General features: G+C 34.3%; 1 protein-coding gene across 1 annotated transcript in view; it reads left to right on the top strand.

Moving 5' to 3' along the window:
* HFM1 (helicase for meiosis 1) overlaps positions 1-17,688 on the top strand; it is a 136,775-nt gene that overhangs the window by 62,679 nt on the left and 56,408 nt on the right. The window contains exons 22-26 of the mRNA XM_036833641.1: positions 1,261-1,352; positions 2,836-2,942; positions 3,038-3,085; positions 16,995-17,092; positions 17,174-17,302. Of these exons, the coding sequence (XP_036689536.1) occupies positions 1,261-1,352; positions 2,836-2,942; positions 3,038-3,085; positions 16,995-17,092; positions 17,174-17,302 (474 nt within the window). The remainder of the gene's footprint in view (positions 1-1,260; positions 1,353-2,835; positions 2,943-3,037; positions 3,086-16,994; positions 17,093-17,173; positions 17,303-17,688) is intronic.

The raw sequence follows: 17,688 nt of genomic DNA, 5'->3' as shown, positions 1-17,688 counted from the left end.
TGAGGGCTTTCTCTAGTTGCTGCAAGCGGAGGCCACTCTTCATCGCGGTGCGCGGGCCTCTCACCACCGCGGCCTCACTTGTTGCGGACCACAGGCTCCAGATGTGCAGGCTCAGTAATTGTGGCTCACGGGCCCAGCCGCTCCGCGGCATGTGGGATCCTCCCAGACGAGGGCTCGAACCCGCGTCCCCTGCATTGGCAGGCAGACTCTCAACCACTGCGCCACCAGAGAAGCCCTCTTTCATCATGTTTTGATAATAAAAGTAGGCAACATTTATTTAATGTTGGGCACTGTGCTAAGTACTATGCATGTATTATTGCATTTAATCTTCTTCACAACAAACATATGAGATGCATACTTTTATTATTCCCACATTACGTTAAGAAACTGGTAAAGTAACCTGCACATGATCACCTAGTAACTAGTAAGTGGTGGCCCAAAGATTCTAAGCAGGTCAGTTTGACCTGAATTTTAGTCTTATGTTTATCAAGCCATATCTCTCATTACATTATGCTAAAGATAGTCTTTTTTTTTTTTTAATTAATTTATTTATTTAATATTTATTTATGGCTGTGTTGGGTCTTCGTTTCTGTGCGAGGGCTTTCTCCACTTGCGGCGAGCAGGGGCCACTCTTCATCGCGGTGCACCGGCCTCTCACTATCGCGGCCTCTCTTGTTGCAGAGCACAGGCTCCAGACGCGCAGGCTCAGTAGTTGTGGCTCACGGGCCTAGTTGCTCCGTGGCATGTGGGATCTTCCCAGACCAGGGCTCGAACCCGTGTACCCTGCATTGGCAGGCAGATTCTTAACCACTGCGCCACCAGGGAAGCCCTAAAGATAGTCTTTTAAACTTTACTCTTTTGATAAACAAGTTTTGTTTTTTCCTGAGGTCATAATGGCTATATTTCCTTTCTGCCAAGGCCTATTGTTTACTTTAAAATCCTGCTCTAGACCCATTTTCTCTAGAAGGTTATCCCACACGGACCATTCTCTTAGGCTTAATTTCCTCTGTACTTAAGTTTGTGTATGTAAACATTATCATTAACTGGATTTTGTACTCTAGTCTAGCTATTTCACATGTGGTTATCTCCCTAGCTAACCTATAGGTTCCAGAGACCATGTCGTCTAGATTTTTTGGTGTCTTTTGTACCTGATGCTGTTAAAGGCACAGCAAAGATGCTAAGGAAATGTTTGTTAAACTGATGAAAATTCAAGTTGTTTCAGCTGACGGGGAATGTTTATTTTTCCATCTTTTCCCACAGAGGCAGGAAGACTGATGGCTTGGTATTATATTACATTTGAGACAGTGAAGAAATTTTGTACAATCAGTGGAAAAGAAACTTTACTGGATCTGGTAAATTAATTTTCACAAGAAAATAAATATATAATGCTATAGTATAAAATAATATTGGGGGAAATAATTTGTGTATCTCATGCAATTTAAGAATAAATGAGCAGAAAAGAAAGCATTTCTAATAGTGCTTATGTTTTTCCTCCTTATATGCCTTTGATTGTAAGATATAGAATAGTACTCCTTAGAATATATTTCCAATTGTATCTCTGTGTTAGGGCTAAGAAAATTCATATACATACCCAAAGTCAGGATGGCAACTGCCTTTCAACTTATGTGATAATGCTTATTACCTTGGTAGTGGTTACCAAGTGTAATATGTTGAGAAAGAATGTGCTGAGAAAGATTCCAAGATGGTGTGGCATGGTATATTAGGAAAGTCTGCCATGAATGAGGGATACTGAGGGATGCATGTGCCTCCTACTTGCAACTCTTCCCTAAATCATTTGCATCAGAATAATGATAACAGTAGAAAGAGAATAGCATTGGTGATAGACCAGGAAAAAGAACTGATTTTGGAGCAAATGGGCGTAAAAACAGGCTATACTAAGATATCACCAGTGGGGGCAACTTTGTAGCTATAGCAATGAATAGAACCATAGTTATGTTTTTGGCACCTGGTAACTGTATTGGTCCTTTCTTCCATTACTGGGGATATGAACATGAAATTTATATTTATTCTCAAATCCAAACTATTTATTTTTATTTAAAATATCTAAGTTGATTATTGTGATAAGATTATTATACTAAAAATTGCACAAAAATTGATGAGTAGAAGGCTTGTATTTTCATGTAAATATTATTCTTTTTTAATTTATTTTTTATTGAAGTATAGTTGATTTACAGTGTTGTGTTCAATATTATTCTTAACTGAGAAGAAATCAAGAATAGAAACTCCCTAATGTTAACATTAACTCATCTGATTTTGAGTTCAGTAAGTGTGAAAGAGAATTAGAAAAGGTGTTAGTTTCATTTTACAAGTGTGAGAAACCAAAGCAGAGTACTTTGCTCAAAGTCATCTGGCAGAATTAGGCTCTAGAATACAGATTTCTTAATACCTACAGCATTGTTTTCATTACAAAATAATCCTCAATAGGAATAATAATTTGCAAACTATAGAAGGGTGAATAATAATATAACAGTAGTAATAGCGGTAGTAATGAAATCTTCATTTATTGAGTGCTTATTATGTGTTAGGTGCTAGGCTGAATATTCTAAATTTTATCTTGTTAATCTTTACAATCTTACTGATATAGCCCCAGTGTGTAACACAGTGTCTGCCATATAACAAGTGTTTGTAAACTTTCATTAGTGAATGAATGAATCCTTAAAGAAGCAAAATGTATAAGGCAGGTTTTTAACTCTATTATGCTAAATGTGATGTCCCAAGGCAGCATTAAAAATAAATAAATACAGAAAAAAATAAATGAGAGAAAAGAAGTAAAGAATGGACATAACTAAATGAACAAATGCTGAAATTTTATAGGTCACAATGATAGCCAGCTGCAAGGAATTTCTAGATATACAATTAAGAGTAAATGAAAAGAAAACACTGAATACTTTGAACAAAGATCCAAATCGGATAACTATCAGGTACAGAAATTAAATATGTTTTAAGTAATTTTAAAAAGGTTTTATTCAGTTAAAATAAATAATAATAATAAAAGTTTTGCCTTGTTTATTTACAGATTTCCAATGGGAGGAAGAATTAAAACAAGAGAAATGAAAGTAAATTGGTAAAGAAAATCAATTGTTAAATGTCTTAAAATACTGATCACCTGTCCCTAATTCATATTTATGAAGGTTTTTTTTTTTAAACTTATTTTAAATTTGTTTTCCTTAATACAAGAAAGAACATATTTACATAAGAATGAGTCAGAATGTAGGTGCGAAATTAATTTCCCAAAACTCTCAGACTTTAATTAAAAGAGATAATTTGTGAATTTTTAAATCAACAAACGTTGAGAGTGTAATCTGTTGAGGGAAGTTAGACAATAGAAAGAAGATATGCTTCTCATCCACAGGAACTTTCAGGTTGGCTTGAATGAGAACCATTTGTATAAAAATAATGGACAGTATGAAAACACATGCAGTAAATGTCTATTGAATGATAGTGGTATTCTGGGAAAGACATACTAAAAACAATGATATCAGTGAAGGAATGTATTTGTGACAATGGGATGACTATTCTCCCAGGAAAGGGAAGTTTGTATAGAGGAGTAGTAACTGGAAGAGTAAACTAAAGTTACATTGTATTGTAATGACTTTACCCAGTTCCAATCACAAATGCAAGGTATCTTTTCTGCTATGCCAAGTGCTTGGTTTTCTGAGTATTTAGGTCTTAGTGTTAAACCATTTGATTTAGATCATTTCAGGTAAGAATGATTTTTTTTATGTGGCTCAATAAAACCAGTTGCCCAAAGAATTTCCTTTTTCTCCTTAGCTAAAGGAGGTCACTCGTTCTCTGGGATACTTCCTAACGTCTCATTGAATTTTATCTCCCAAATACCATGACATCTCAGAAACAAACTTCCACTGCTGTATACAACTCATTAGGCAGATCTACAGCTTGGACAACAGAAGTTAATGTTCTGTTTCTTAGATGTATTTCTTTAGAAATTGAAATATCCTTAGAGATCATTCAGAACTTAGAGATCCTGTACCCAGGTCCTCTCATTTTACAAATGAACTAAGTGATGCCCAGATAAGTTGTGACTTGCTCGAGGTTATGTTGCTGTACTGGGGGCTGATCTAGAACTAGAATCTAGATCTCTTGATTCTGACAATGTTTTTTTCAATATACTCTGTTGTATCAATTACTGAGTCAAATTAAATCAAGGTATTTTTCCACAAGCATCTTGTTGGGAACACTCTATTTGCAATTTTAACGCTTTCATTTACCTTACCTTAGATTGGGTCATACATTCTTTTGATTGGGACTGTCAGATTTTAAAATTGATGACTTTATAATTGTTTTTATATGTATCATAATTTAGCTTCCCATTATAATTTCCCACCTTTATGCAACTACTTGAGTGTGGCTAGGAAGAGTGAATGTGTGTGGAGTATTTTCTTAATCCAAAATGTACAGTCTTTTGGTGGGTGATGATGGCTAATAGTTACCACTTTTATGTCTCTCTCATATTCCTGTTACTTTGCTGAATTTCAGATCAGTTCTTTTTCAGGTAGGTGTTAATCCTCTTAATTTTAAAATTTTATCCTTCAACTTTCTGCCCTTTAAGGCTGTTTTTTTAATTTTTCATAATTCCTGGGTCTTTCATCTTCAGCACTAGCTCTGTTTTCTTTAATTGGTATTTTTCAATGAACTTATAGGGTGTATTTCCAGGTCAGTGATTTCTTTTCACATTTGTTTGTTTCTTCTTATTATATAAGTAATGCATGGATTCATTTTTAAAGATTCAAAAATAAAATTTATAAAGCAAAAAGTCAGGTCTCCCTTGACCCCAGAAGTAACTGTTATCAGTAGTTTGCTGTGGGTCCTTCCAATTTCCTTTCTATTTATTTAGTACATATATATGGGCTAATAAACATATGTTATGTCTACATATAAAAAAGGTCATACTATAATTATTGCTCCTGTCATGAAGTTCTTCTATATCAGTACATACACATCAACCTCATTTATTTTGATACCAATGTGTGTTTTAATAGCAGTGTATTCTATAGTATGAACATACTGTAATTTTTAACCACTCCTTTACTGATGAAGAGTTAGATGGCTTACAAACTTTTGCTATTACAGATAGTGCTGAAATGAACTTCTTTTATTTACACCATATTTTTCAAGAATTTCTGGGTGAAAAGGTATATACATGAAAAGATTTAATATTTAATGCCAAATTGCCTTCTAAAAAGCTTATCTTATTTACAGTTCCCACCCACAGTGTAAAAAGAATGACCATTTCCATAAATCCTCCCAATACTTGTTTTTTTATCTTTGAACTTTTGTCAATCTAATGAGTGAAAAATTTAAAAATTTTCAAATCCCTAATTATTAGGAGGGAATATACATATTATTTGGTTTTATACAGAAATTTTAAATTGTTATAAAATCATACATGTCAGTCGTTTCCTTATGACTTCTAGGTTTTGTGTCTTGCTTATTTAGGAAGGCCTTTCCCATCCTGTATTTCTTAAGATTAGGTTCAACTACATAAAATGGTAATAAAATGAATTAACAGTAGATTAAACAAAATAGGCTACTTTTCTCTCACAGAATATACAACTCAAGGTAGATAGTCTAAGGTAGATATAGTGGCTTCAAGGTGTCATGAATACTATGTTTCTATCTTTCTGCTCTGCTATCCCACACATGACTTCTATTTCAAGGTCACCTCATTGTCCAAAATTACTACTAGAGCTTCAGCCATTACACTTGAGTATCCTCTCTCTTTTCAGTAGGTTTCTTGGAAGTCCCAGATAACCCTTTCACACCTAATACAGCTAAGTGCAAAAGAGACTGGGAAATATCTTGGTGATAGTGTGCCTATATTAAAATTAGGATTCTGCTATTAATAAGGAAATAAAGAATGAATGTTGGGTAGGTAAAGCTGTCTCTGCCACACATCCTAAGATCATAGGACTTTTCCTATCGTTTCTTCTAATACTTTAAAATCATTTTATTTTTACCTAAAAGCTTTTCATAGGCATCTGGAGTTAATTTTTACATGTGGTATGAGTTAAGAATTTAATTATATTTTGTCCCTGAAAGATAGGAGTGTTTGATAACTATGTTGTCTTTCTCTCTTTGCCTATTGATTTGGAATGCCACCTTCTCATAAACTAAATTCCTAAGGATCTGATTCTGGACACTTACTGTTAGCCTGTTTATTCTGTTGCCATGACAATACCACATTGTTTTACTTGCTATTCTTTTATTGCATGTTTTGTTATCTGGTAAGGCAAGTCCGTTCTTACTGTTATTTAAAAATTTTTTTTGGATATTCCTGCATTTTTCCTCCCTATGAACTTTAGAATCAGTTTGTCAAGATTTATAAAAAGTCCTACTGAAATTGGCTTTATAGATTAGTTTGTGGAAGAATTCTTCCTTTTACAGTTCTGAAATCTATCTATCTAGGAATATGGTATCTCTCTCCATCTATTCAGATCTTTATGTCTTTCTGTGATATTTTATAACTCATCATTTAGGTTTTATATTTCTTGATAGGTTTATTTCTTGGTATTTTATGGAGTTTGATATTGTGAGTCCTTCTTTACATTGCATACCATTGCATTTTATGGTCAGTTATTGACGGTATATAGGAAGGCTATCAATTTTTAAAATTTTGATTGTTTTATCTGGCTATCTCACTGAACTCTCTTAACAGTATGAGTTGTCCTTTAGTTGGTTTGCTGGGATTACCTAGATAGACAATCATATTATCTGTAAATAGTGATAGTTTTATCTCTTGATTTCTAATAGTTGCAACTCTATTTTTCTTAACTTCTTGTAGATAGAACCTTTAGTATATGTTCTCTAGTTTTAGAGAGAGCAAACATCTTTGTCTTGTTACTGTTTTTAATTGTCAAGTTTCCAGTGTTTCACCACCAGGGAATTTCTCACACTTTTTGGATTCGATTGTGGAATCCATTAACCTCCTTCTCACTTATTTGTAAAAACAGATTTGAATTCAGAGAGAAGAGCGAGCAACCCATTTTAGCTCACCATTGTCTCTGGATCTAAAAGTTGGGTTTCTCTACAATTTCTTTCATTTTTTGTTCTTTGCAGGGTTACTAACTTTTTTTGAATCAATTTTTCTTACTTTATATGTTCCTGAGCTATTCATTTCACCCAGCTTGTCACTTTTTATGGCATAAAGTATTTTGTTCTCTAATAAGTTAAAAATTTCCTCTAAATATATAATATCTTTTCTAATATCTAATATTATTTGTATCATCTCCTTTTTTCTTAATCAGATTTGCTAGAGGTTTCTATATTTTGATCTTTTCAAGCCATTTATTTTTGACTTATTGATCATGTTTAATAGTCCTATTAATTTTACATTTTTAATCTTTCTATTATTTTCTATTTCATTAATTTCCCATTTTGTCTTTATTTTTTTCCTTCTTCTTTTGTAATCTTTTTAATTGTATTTTTCTCCATTTATTTTGTTTTTTTAAATTTTCTATATTTAAGACTACAAATTTTCCAGTGAATACCACTTTGACATTGTTCTATAGATTCTCTAAATCTATTGCTATTCTTTCTAAATAGTTTATAATTTCAGTTTTAGTTTCCTCTTAAGAATTATTTAAAATTATGTTTAAAATTTTTAAAGTAATACTTTTTAAAAATTGTCATTCTTTTATTGTTAATTTCTAATTTTATTGGATTGTAATTAGAGAATGTGGCCTGTCAGAGTTCTGCTTTATGATAGATATTGTGGTTTTACTTGTGGCTTAATACATGGTTAATTTTTATCATTGTTCCATGTGGATGGTAAATGAATAAATGAATGATGTGTTCCTTAGGCACTAAATTGCATATTTTGCCATTAGGAAGAGTTTGCTAATTGTGTTACTCAAAGTGAAATATCACTCATTTTTCATGTAAAGTTTTATTAATCAAGAGAGTAATTTATTATATTGGAAGAGGAAAATATATTGAAAATATAGCAAGATTATATAATGGCTCTAAAGATGTAATGTCAGATAGTTCAAGGGAATATATACATACCACCAATATATTTGGAAAAGCAAACAGAAAAGGAACAAGTACACAGTAAACAGAAGAGTGACATATTGTCTAATCAGCTGTGGCTTGTGGAAATGACTATAAAAGTATAGAATGGATTATGCAATAAAGGAACAAATCATAACGAAATTGTCTTCTTAGGATTGTACATAAAAGGAGTTGTACGTAACCTGTGTATTTAGACATTTGTTAGGTACTGCAGGCCTATTGGCCCGTTTGTCCATGTTGCCTTTCTTGTCCTGTCTTGTCGTTTCTGCTGATGGAAAGAGGCAGGTTAGATGAGTCAACTAACTGTCCTATTGAATACTTTTTGCTTTTAATTCCGTTTTGTCTACTATTAATAATATTGCCATACTTGTTTTATTTAGTATATCATTTAATCTTTTTCTTCTTAACGTTTTCATATTGTTTTATTTTATAATTTGTATAGATTGAATATAGTTAGATTTTATCACTCTTCTTTTTACCTCATCTCAGAATTCTTTTAATTGAGAATAAGTTCATTCACATTTATTATAATTACAGTAGTCCCCCCCCTTATCCACGGTTTCGCTTTCCACGGTTTCAGTTACCAGTGGTCAACTGTGGTCCAAAAATATTAAATGGAAAATTCCAGAAATAAACAATTCATAAGTGTAAAATTGTGCGCTGTTCTGAGTAGCAATTCATAAGTTTAAAATCTCACGTCATCCTGCTCTGTCCCACCTGGGACATGAATCATCCCTTTGTCCAGTGTATCCTGCCTGTTCTTCACTTAGTAGCCATCTCAGTTATCAGATAACAGTTGCCATATTGCAGTGCTTGTGTTCAACTAACCCTTATTTTATTAACAATGGCCCTGTGGAATTAAAGAAACCTCAGCTAAAATTGGAATCAGGACAGACCTGTAGGGGAAACTCTCACACTCTGCCATGCGTCATCAATTGCTCCAAGCAGAAAGAAGTGTACACCTACCTCTCTGATAGGAAAATCCCTCTACTTTACTATCCAGCAGGAAAAAGAAAACTTCTCTCTGCCCTGACAGCCCAGTCAGTCAGAGACTGTACCAACCCAACTAATGAGAAGCCTTCATACTTTGTACTACCAGCTTCCTCCAATGGACTCTGGTTTTCACAGCCCCTCCTATCTCCCCCCTTTTCCTTGTAAAGCAAATTCCTTGTTCTCTTGATTTGCCTATGCTTTGCCATAGTTTGCATATCCTGAATTGCAGTTCTTTTGGCTCTTCCTGAATAAACTTGCTTTTGCTATAAAGCAAGTTTATAAATAATACAGTAGCCAGTTATAAAATAACTGGCTACTGTATTATTAAAGTTGACAGCTCCAAAGCGCAAGAGTAGTGATGCTGACAATTCAGATATGCCAAAGAGAAGCTGTCAAGTCCTTCCTATAAGTGAAAAGGTGAAAGTTCTAGGTTTAATAAGTTCTAGATTTAATAATTTAGAGGTTGCTATGCTGGTTAATAAGAGGTTAATATGCTGAGGTTGCTAAGATCTACAGTACGAATGAGTCTTCTACCTGTGAAATTGTGAAGAAGGAAAAAGAAAGGAAACTGTAAAGAAGGGAAAAGAAATTTCCTGCTGGTTTTGCTGTCACACCTCAAGCTGCAAAAGTTACAGCCACAGTGCATGTCAAGTGTTTAGTTAAGATGGAAAAGGCATTATATTTGTACAATAACATATTCTGAGAGAGATAGAGACCACACTCACATGACATTTATTAACACTATATAATTGTTCTATTATATTATTAGTTGTTAACTTTTAGTGTGCCTAATTTATAAGTTCAACTTTATCCTGGGTATGTATAGGAAAAAATAGTATATATAGGGTTTCATACTATCTTTGGTTTCAGACATCCACTGGGGAGTCTTGAAATGTATCCCCTGAGGATACTGTGTTTGGACTTAATCTTATTGTATGTTTTCTAATTTGCACGATTATTGCTTGTTTCTTTTTTCCTCACTTATTTCTTTTGCCTTTTCTGCCTCTTTTTGGATGTGTCAAGTTTCGTTTGTTTTTGTTCTTCTAAATAACTCTTCTTTTAAAATTTTATATTTTTTAAACCAATGTCTATAGAAAATGAACATTTAAAAACTTCCCATATGAGATAAAACTTTTATCATATTTTCAATTTCCTCTTGCCTCTTGCTCTCTCCCATGTTCAGATCATCTGGGATTTTAGTTCCAGATTGTTAAATTTAAAATATTTTACTGTGCATTAAAAATTGTAGACTTAACCTAATTTCTTTTTTACTGATTGCTTTGCTTACTTTCTGCTTTTTAAAATCTCTATCTTCCTTTTCCTTAGATATATAATTTATTTTTTTTGGATACATTCTCAAATAATTTTCTGAGTCCTTCTGAGTCTTTGTAAGCCTGAAGTGTATTTTGCCCTATCATTTGAATAAGTTTGGCTAAATCATTCTTCAGATGTTTATACTGCTCTTCTTGCATCCATTGTTGGTGATCTAATCTGTTTTCAGTACTTTTTTAAAAAAAATTAATTAATTAATTAATTTATGGCTGCGTTGGGTCTTCTTTGCTGCATGCAGGCTTTCTCAAGTTCCGGCGACTGGGGCTACTCTTCCTTGCGGTGCGCAGACTTCTCATTGCAGTGGCTTCTCTTGTTGCAGAGCACAGTCTCTAGGCATGCGGGCTTCAGTAGTTGCAGCACGCGGGCTCAGTAGTTGTGGCTCGTGGGCTCTAGAGCGCAGGCCCAGTAGTTGTGGCGCACAGGCTTAGTTGCTCCGCGACATGAGGGATCTTCCCGGACCAGGGCTCAAACCTATGTCCCCTGCATTGGCAGGTGGATTCTTAACCACTGCACCACCAGGGAAGTCCCCATGTTTTCAGTTCTTTATTAATAACTTTTTTCTTTATCTGATTTAGGAAAGTCACCAGAACATCTGGGTGTGTCTTTATTCTTTATTTTGCACAGCATTCTATGGACCCTCTTAATATGTAGACTTGTATCTTTCTTCAGCTCTGGGAAATTTTCTTCTATAATTTAATTATTTCTTCTCTATTCTCTCTGTTCACTCCCTCTGGAACTCCTACTGGATGAATGTTGGAACTTCTGACCATCTCCTCCACATATTATACTTATTCTTTCATATTTTTTATCTGTTTGTGCTTGGCTTTTAGGAGAATGCCTTAGCTCAGTTAGCCATCTCACTAATTTGCTCTTCAGCTTTATCTATTGAATTTTTTCAGTGATAAATTTTTTTTCTTTTTTTGCAATAAAGCATATCAAGGATTTATTAGAATTCTTCGAAGAATTCTAGGTGAAATTTTAAAGCATTGATATTTTGAAAGCTCCTACAACATTGCAAAGAAAATAACTGATAAAATTTGTGTTTTACTGTATCTCTGCTTGGCTTTCTAAAATATACATGATATTTCTTTTTTTGTGTGTGTGTGATTTTAAAAGTTTATTCTGATAGCAATACAAAACAAATTTCATGAATAAGATTAAAGGTAAGGACAGGGTTAAGAAATAAGTTTCTTTCTTTTAAAAAAAATTTTTTTTTTAATTTTTTAAAATTTTTAAATTTAATTAATTTATTTTTTTATACAGCAGGTTCGTATTAGTCATCAATTTTATACACATCAGTGTATACGTGTCAATCCCAATCTCCCAATTCATCACACCACCACCCCCCGCCGCTTCCCCCCTTGGTGTCCATACGTTTGTTCTCTACATCTGTGTCTCAATTTCTGCCCTGCAAACCAGTTCATCTGTACCATTTTTCTAGGTTCCACATATATGCATTAATATACGATATTTGTTTTTCTCTTTCTGACTTACTTCACTCTGTATGACAGTCTCTAGATCCATCCACGTCTCTACAAATGACCCAATTTCATTCCTTTTTATGGCTGAGTAATAGTTCATTGTATATATGTACCACATCTTCTTTATCCATTCATCTGTTGATGGGCATTTAGGTTGCTTCCATGACCTGGCTATTGTAAATAGTCCTGCAATGAACATTGAGGTGCATGTCTCTTTTTGAATTATGGTTTTCTCTGGGTATATGCCCAGTAATGGGATTGCTGGGTCATATGGTAATTCTATTTTTATTTTTTTAAGGAACCTCCATACTGTTCTCCATAGTGACTGTATCAATTTACATTCCCACCAACAGTGCTAGAGGTTTCCCTTTTCTCCACACCCTGTCCAGCATTTATTGTTTGTAGATTTTCTGATGATGCCCATTCTAACTGGTGTGAGGTGATACCTCATTGTAGTTTTGATTTGCATTTCTCTAATAATTAGTGATGTTGAGCAGCTTTTCATGTGCTTCTTGGCCATCTGTATGTCTTCTTTGGAGAAATGTTATACATGGTATTTCTAATCTCTCTGAAAAAATTTTAATTATATAAATCAATTATACTTAATTTTGAAACTCTTTTTCTGTGCACTTAACTCTGTTTCCTCAATTGTTATTTCATTTATTAATATTGTGTGTCTTTTTAAATTTTTTTCTCAAATGTTAGGTAGTTCTTCATTGTTTGCTTTTGCATTTGTAAATATGTTTTTGCCTACCTATTCTGTTACTATCTCTAATGATTGTGGAGAAGTAATTAGATTGACTGCAATAGAAGTGTGGAAATACCTTGCAATTTAAGAGTAAAGTCTTTCTACCTCTCCTGGGGTTTTCATTCCTACCTGGAGAACTGCCCTGCCTCTCTGGCCTCAGTGTCTACAGTCCCTGCTTTAGCCTCTCAATACATACCACAACTGCTTAATGTTTTCCACAAATGAGAGAGAGTGACAGGGGTAGACTAAACTACCTGCTCAGAATACAGCATTCCAGTGAATTGCTCCAACAAATACCCCAGGACCCTCTCTCCTTCTTGATCTATTAATTCTTCTGCATGTACTATGGATAATCTCCAGTTTTGTTTTTCTCATAGATTTGATCTTTTTCATAGATATGATTTCTAACATTCAACTTTCTGGCCCACCAATGGCATGCTTTCTTGCTTTCCTGTAGTTTTGTGGATGGAGACTAACACACAAAAACACACCTATATAGTTGTCCATCATTGTATGGAATTTGAAGAGGAGTTATATGTATAGAAGGCTCCATGTGCCACCTTGATTTTTTTCTCTCATTTGATTCTTTGGGCATTCTTATTCTATGTTTAGGCAGAAAAAGATGACTTCAGAATAACTTTTTCTCCTCTCAAGAGAGTTGTACAGCTTTATAGTACACCTTTAACTTGTCTTCATATGAAGGATTTCTACTCTTTTTATACCTTCCTTTACTAAGTTGGCCAGTATACAGAAGTCTTTTGGGAAGTTCTGGTATCATTTTTATTAGCTGGCTAACTGTGGAAGCTGAGAGCAGGTCATAAATGGCTCAACCATTGATAATAATAATAGTAATAACCATTTCTTGAATATTTGCTGTGTTCCAGGCACTGCATTAGATGCTTTACAGGCATACCTTGGAAATATTGTGGGTTCAGTTCCAGACCACCACAATAACATGACTATCTCAATAAAGCAAGTCACACAATTTTTTTGGTTTCCCAGTCCAGTGCATATAAAAGTTATCTTTACACTAGACTGTAGTCTGTTAAGTGTGTAGTAGCACTGTCAAAAACACAGTGTACATACCTTAATTTAAAAATTCAAAACAATTACAATAGTAACATCAAAGATCACTGATCACAGATCACTGTGACAAATATAATAATAATGAAAAGGCTTGAAATATTGCAGCACTTAACAAAATATGACACAGAGACATGAAATGAGCAAATGCTGTTGGAAAAATGGTGCTGATAGACTTGCTTGATGCAGGGTTGCCATAAACCTTCAATTTGCAAAAACCCCACAATATCTGCAAAGTGCAATGAAGTGAAGTGCAATAAAATGTGGTATACTTGTACATACCTATAGCAGAAACTGCTAGCTGACTGTCCCAGTATTTATTCTTACCTTCACAGGGAAAAGATTACATTTCCCAGTCAACTTTGTAGCTAAATAGGGCCCTGTGACTAAGTTTGTCCAATTAACGAGATGTAGGCAGAAGATATAAGTCTTCCTAGAAGGCTGATTAAAGGAAATGGAGTCAGGTGGTAAACAGGGCATCAATTGTTGTCTCCCACCACTTCCTCCAACATGTTGTACAGAGTGAATGTGTAATGGCTGGAAATCCAACAGTCATCTTAGACCATGAGATGGCCTGAGAATGGAAGCCATACGTGGCAGAATAGAAATACAGTAGGATCCTAGGTCTCTGGTGACTTGTTGGACCACCATACCAAGCCCTAGGCTGCCTAACTCTGGAGTTCTTTTACATAAGAGAATAAACCATTTATATTTAAGCCTCTATAGTCTGGTCATGGTTGAACCTAATTCAAACTGCATCATTACTTTATTTCCTTTAATCCTTACAATAACCCTGATTTAGTCATTACTTAACTATCATGCAAGTCTGACCCCATTAGTTGAGATGGCAGAGGTGCCATCTTACCTGAGGCTGTGAGACTTCTATTTCTACTGAGGATAAGCTCAGGTTGGCCTTATCTGGTGGAGAGAGACAGACAGCCCTGCCAAGGTTCTGTACCTACTAGAATAAATCCCTGTTTTCCCTTCCATTCCTGCTTATTGTTACCGAGTTCAAGCTTGTACTGCTCGCCGCATGACAGGCCAGTAAAACGAGAAACAAGTGTTGGGGCAAGGAAAGCTGCTTATTTGGAAAGCCAGCAGACCAAGAAGATGGTGGGCTCATGTCCCAAAGAACCATCTTACCCGAGTTAGAATTCAGGCGTCTTTTATACTAAAAGGGGAGAGGGTGTAGCTGGTTGTTGTTGCAGACTTGTTGGTGCCAGAATCCCTTGTTCTTGCAGCTGTCCATGTAGGTTTGGTCCCAATGTTCCTGTAAACCTCCAACATGACAATCAACAATCATTATTTTCTGTTCTGCAACTTTTTATCTCTACATGAATGTAAACATGTTATACCTTTAAAGGTCAAGCCTAGGAGGCAGAGCATTGAGAAAGGGCTATTATGTATATTTGAAGCCATAGGCAACATTTTTACAAAGGTGCAGAGCCAACATGACTAAGTATAGGCAACAGAGCACAAAGGTTAGAGCTGAAGGAATAGATCCAATATGGAGTCAGGTTTGTTCTTCTCTGTTACATACTGCTTTTTGTGGTAAAGTTTCTGACAGGGAAGTATGATGTTGAAAAGTGTCCTATTTATTAAGGTATATTGATGTTAAACATAAATAAATATTACCTCAAAAGTCTTATTTTTACTCTATAATTTTGTATATATTCTGCATTTGTGCATTCCAGGATAGTTTCACAAGAAGTTTTATTTATCCAGCACTTGAAAGCACCCCATACACATTTTCCCATCATTTCCTTCTTTGTTAATAAACCATGTAACCTTATAACCATTTCTTTCTTTCTTCTTTTTTTAGTTTCCAACTTTCTTTAATGCTAATCTTAATGCTAATAGGTTGTGAGAACATGTTTTTTTAATTGAATGAAATATTCTTTAAATTCTATAGTGCTTTACAATTTTCAGAAGTTTCACACACATGATTTCATATAATCCCATAATAATCCTGTATTTCCCCACCCTTGTATTGCCCCTCCCCCTTCCCTCTTCCCACGGGTAACCACTAGTTTGTTCTCTATATCTGTGAGTCTGCTTCTTTTTTTGCTTTATTCATTAGTTTGTTGTATTTTTTAGATTACACGTATAAGTGATATCATATAGTACTTGTCTTTCTCTGACTTATTTCACTTAGCATAATGCCCTCCAAGTCCATCCATGTTGCTGCAAATTTCATTCTTCTTTATGGCTGGGTAGTATTCCACTGTGTATATATATATATATATATATATATATATACACCACATCTTCTTTATCCATTCATCAGTTGATGGACACTTAGGTTGCTTCCATACTTTGGCGATTGTAAATAATGTTGCTATGAACATGGGGTGTACAATCATTTCTAAATAGATGATATAAAATAATTTTCAGAAGCATATATTATAGCCAAAAGAAGTAATCATTCTGTAGTTTCAGCTGTATGCACCCATTCTGTGAAGTTAGTTGCTTCTTTCTATTTTCATATATTGTTTGCTAAAACTAAACCATAAAATATAACTATTCTACCCTTTCTCTTTGTGTACCTGTTTTTGGTCTTACAAGAGATCCCCCCAGAGAGTAATACAAGTCTAATAATTTTAGTTAGAATCATAGGGGGACTTGCATATCAAGGTCTGGTTAGATAAGTAAACAGACGAAAGAGGTAGCAAAGACCTGGGAGATAGTAGGCACAATAGACGGTAACTTCTTTTCTCCCCTCTTTCCACCCCTCACATTTTGTAGCCAAGCAACTGTGTGTTGCTAATAATCAACTAATAAGCTACCAACTTTCAAATGTTGAACAGAATTTTCATCACCTAACAGTATGCTTTTTACTCAGTAGGTACTTAATAAATATATGTTGATTATATAAATTGTGTTGTTTTCTATAATACCTATATATAGTAAAGCCCAAAGTCAGAGCTGCATTGGAGAAGAATATGATAAGAAATTTTAGATGTGTTGAGATGAAAAAAACAGTCTAAGCGCAAGTGCCCTGTGATCATTTGAAATTTATCAATCTAGAGATTATAACAAAAATCTTGAGAAGAAATGAAATTTTTGAGAGAAAGAGAGGTTGAGTGAATAAAGAAGAGTAGAAAAATGAGAACTGACCTTTCAGAGGCTGGGAAGAGGAAGTCAACAATGACTTGCAATAACGGTGATACAAGATACAGAGTCATGTAGTGTCACAGAAATCAAGGCAGAGAGGAATTTTAAGAAGAGATACTTCAGTCACTGATATCAAACACTGTGAGATAGTAATTTTTAAAAAGAAATAATAAAATTTCTTCTTTCCCCAGTCTTATTCAGGCTCAGCTAGGATGCATTCCCATACAAGACTTTGCTTTGACACAAGATACCTCGAAGATTTTCAGAAATGGCTCACGAATTACAACATGTATGTTACAGGATTAATGGATTTTCAATATTTTTCCAGTAAAATAGTATACTAGATTTAATATTGGAAACTTTTTTTCAGGGTTGTCAGATTTTGTGGCTATTCAAGAGAAGTTTGCTGTACTGTTGAACAGTTTGATTTTAGCTAAGTGTTTTAGATGTAAACTTTGGGAAAACTCTCTGCATGTATCCAAACAGCTGGAAAAAATCGGTAGGTACTGAATACAGGTAGGCAATGTGTCAATGTCTGCAATTTATTTTGTATTTCACTGTTAGAAAAATTGTTCTAAGATGGTTATAGACCTTTAAGGAAAAATGTGTTTATGGGCCTAAATAAGTTATTATACTTTCCTTCTCTTGAAAATTTGATTTTCATTTGCTTATGCTTAAAGGATTCTATTTGAAATCAATTTGGAAACCTAATAAAAATTAATGTTCTTATTTTAAAATTTGTTCTCAAACCAAGAGTGAAATTTTGTTTTAGTAATTAGGTAACTATGTGTTGTTCTCTCTTCTACTTTTATGACTGTTTTGTTTTGATCTCAATGGCAAGGTACAGAGCTAGCAGTCCTGGTCATTCCTAATTCATTACAGAAA

Source organism: Balaenoptera musculus, chromosome 1 (genome assembly GCF_009873245.2).
Source record: "Balaenoptera musculus isolate JJ_BM4_2016_0621 chromosome 1, mBalMus1.pri.v3, whole genome shotgun sequence".
NCBI classification, from domain to species: Eukaryota; Metazoa; Chordata; class Mammalia; order Artiodactyla; family Balaenopteridae; genus Balaenoptera; species Balaenoptera musculus.
Note: the sequence above shows the minus strand (reverse complement) of the source record. Positions and strands in the feature narration are given on the sequence as shown.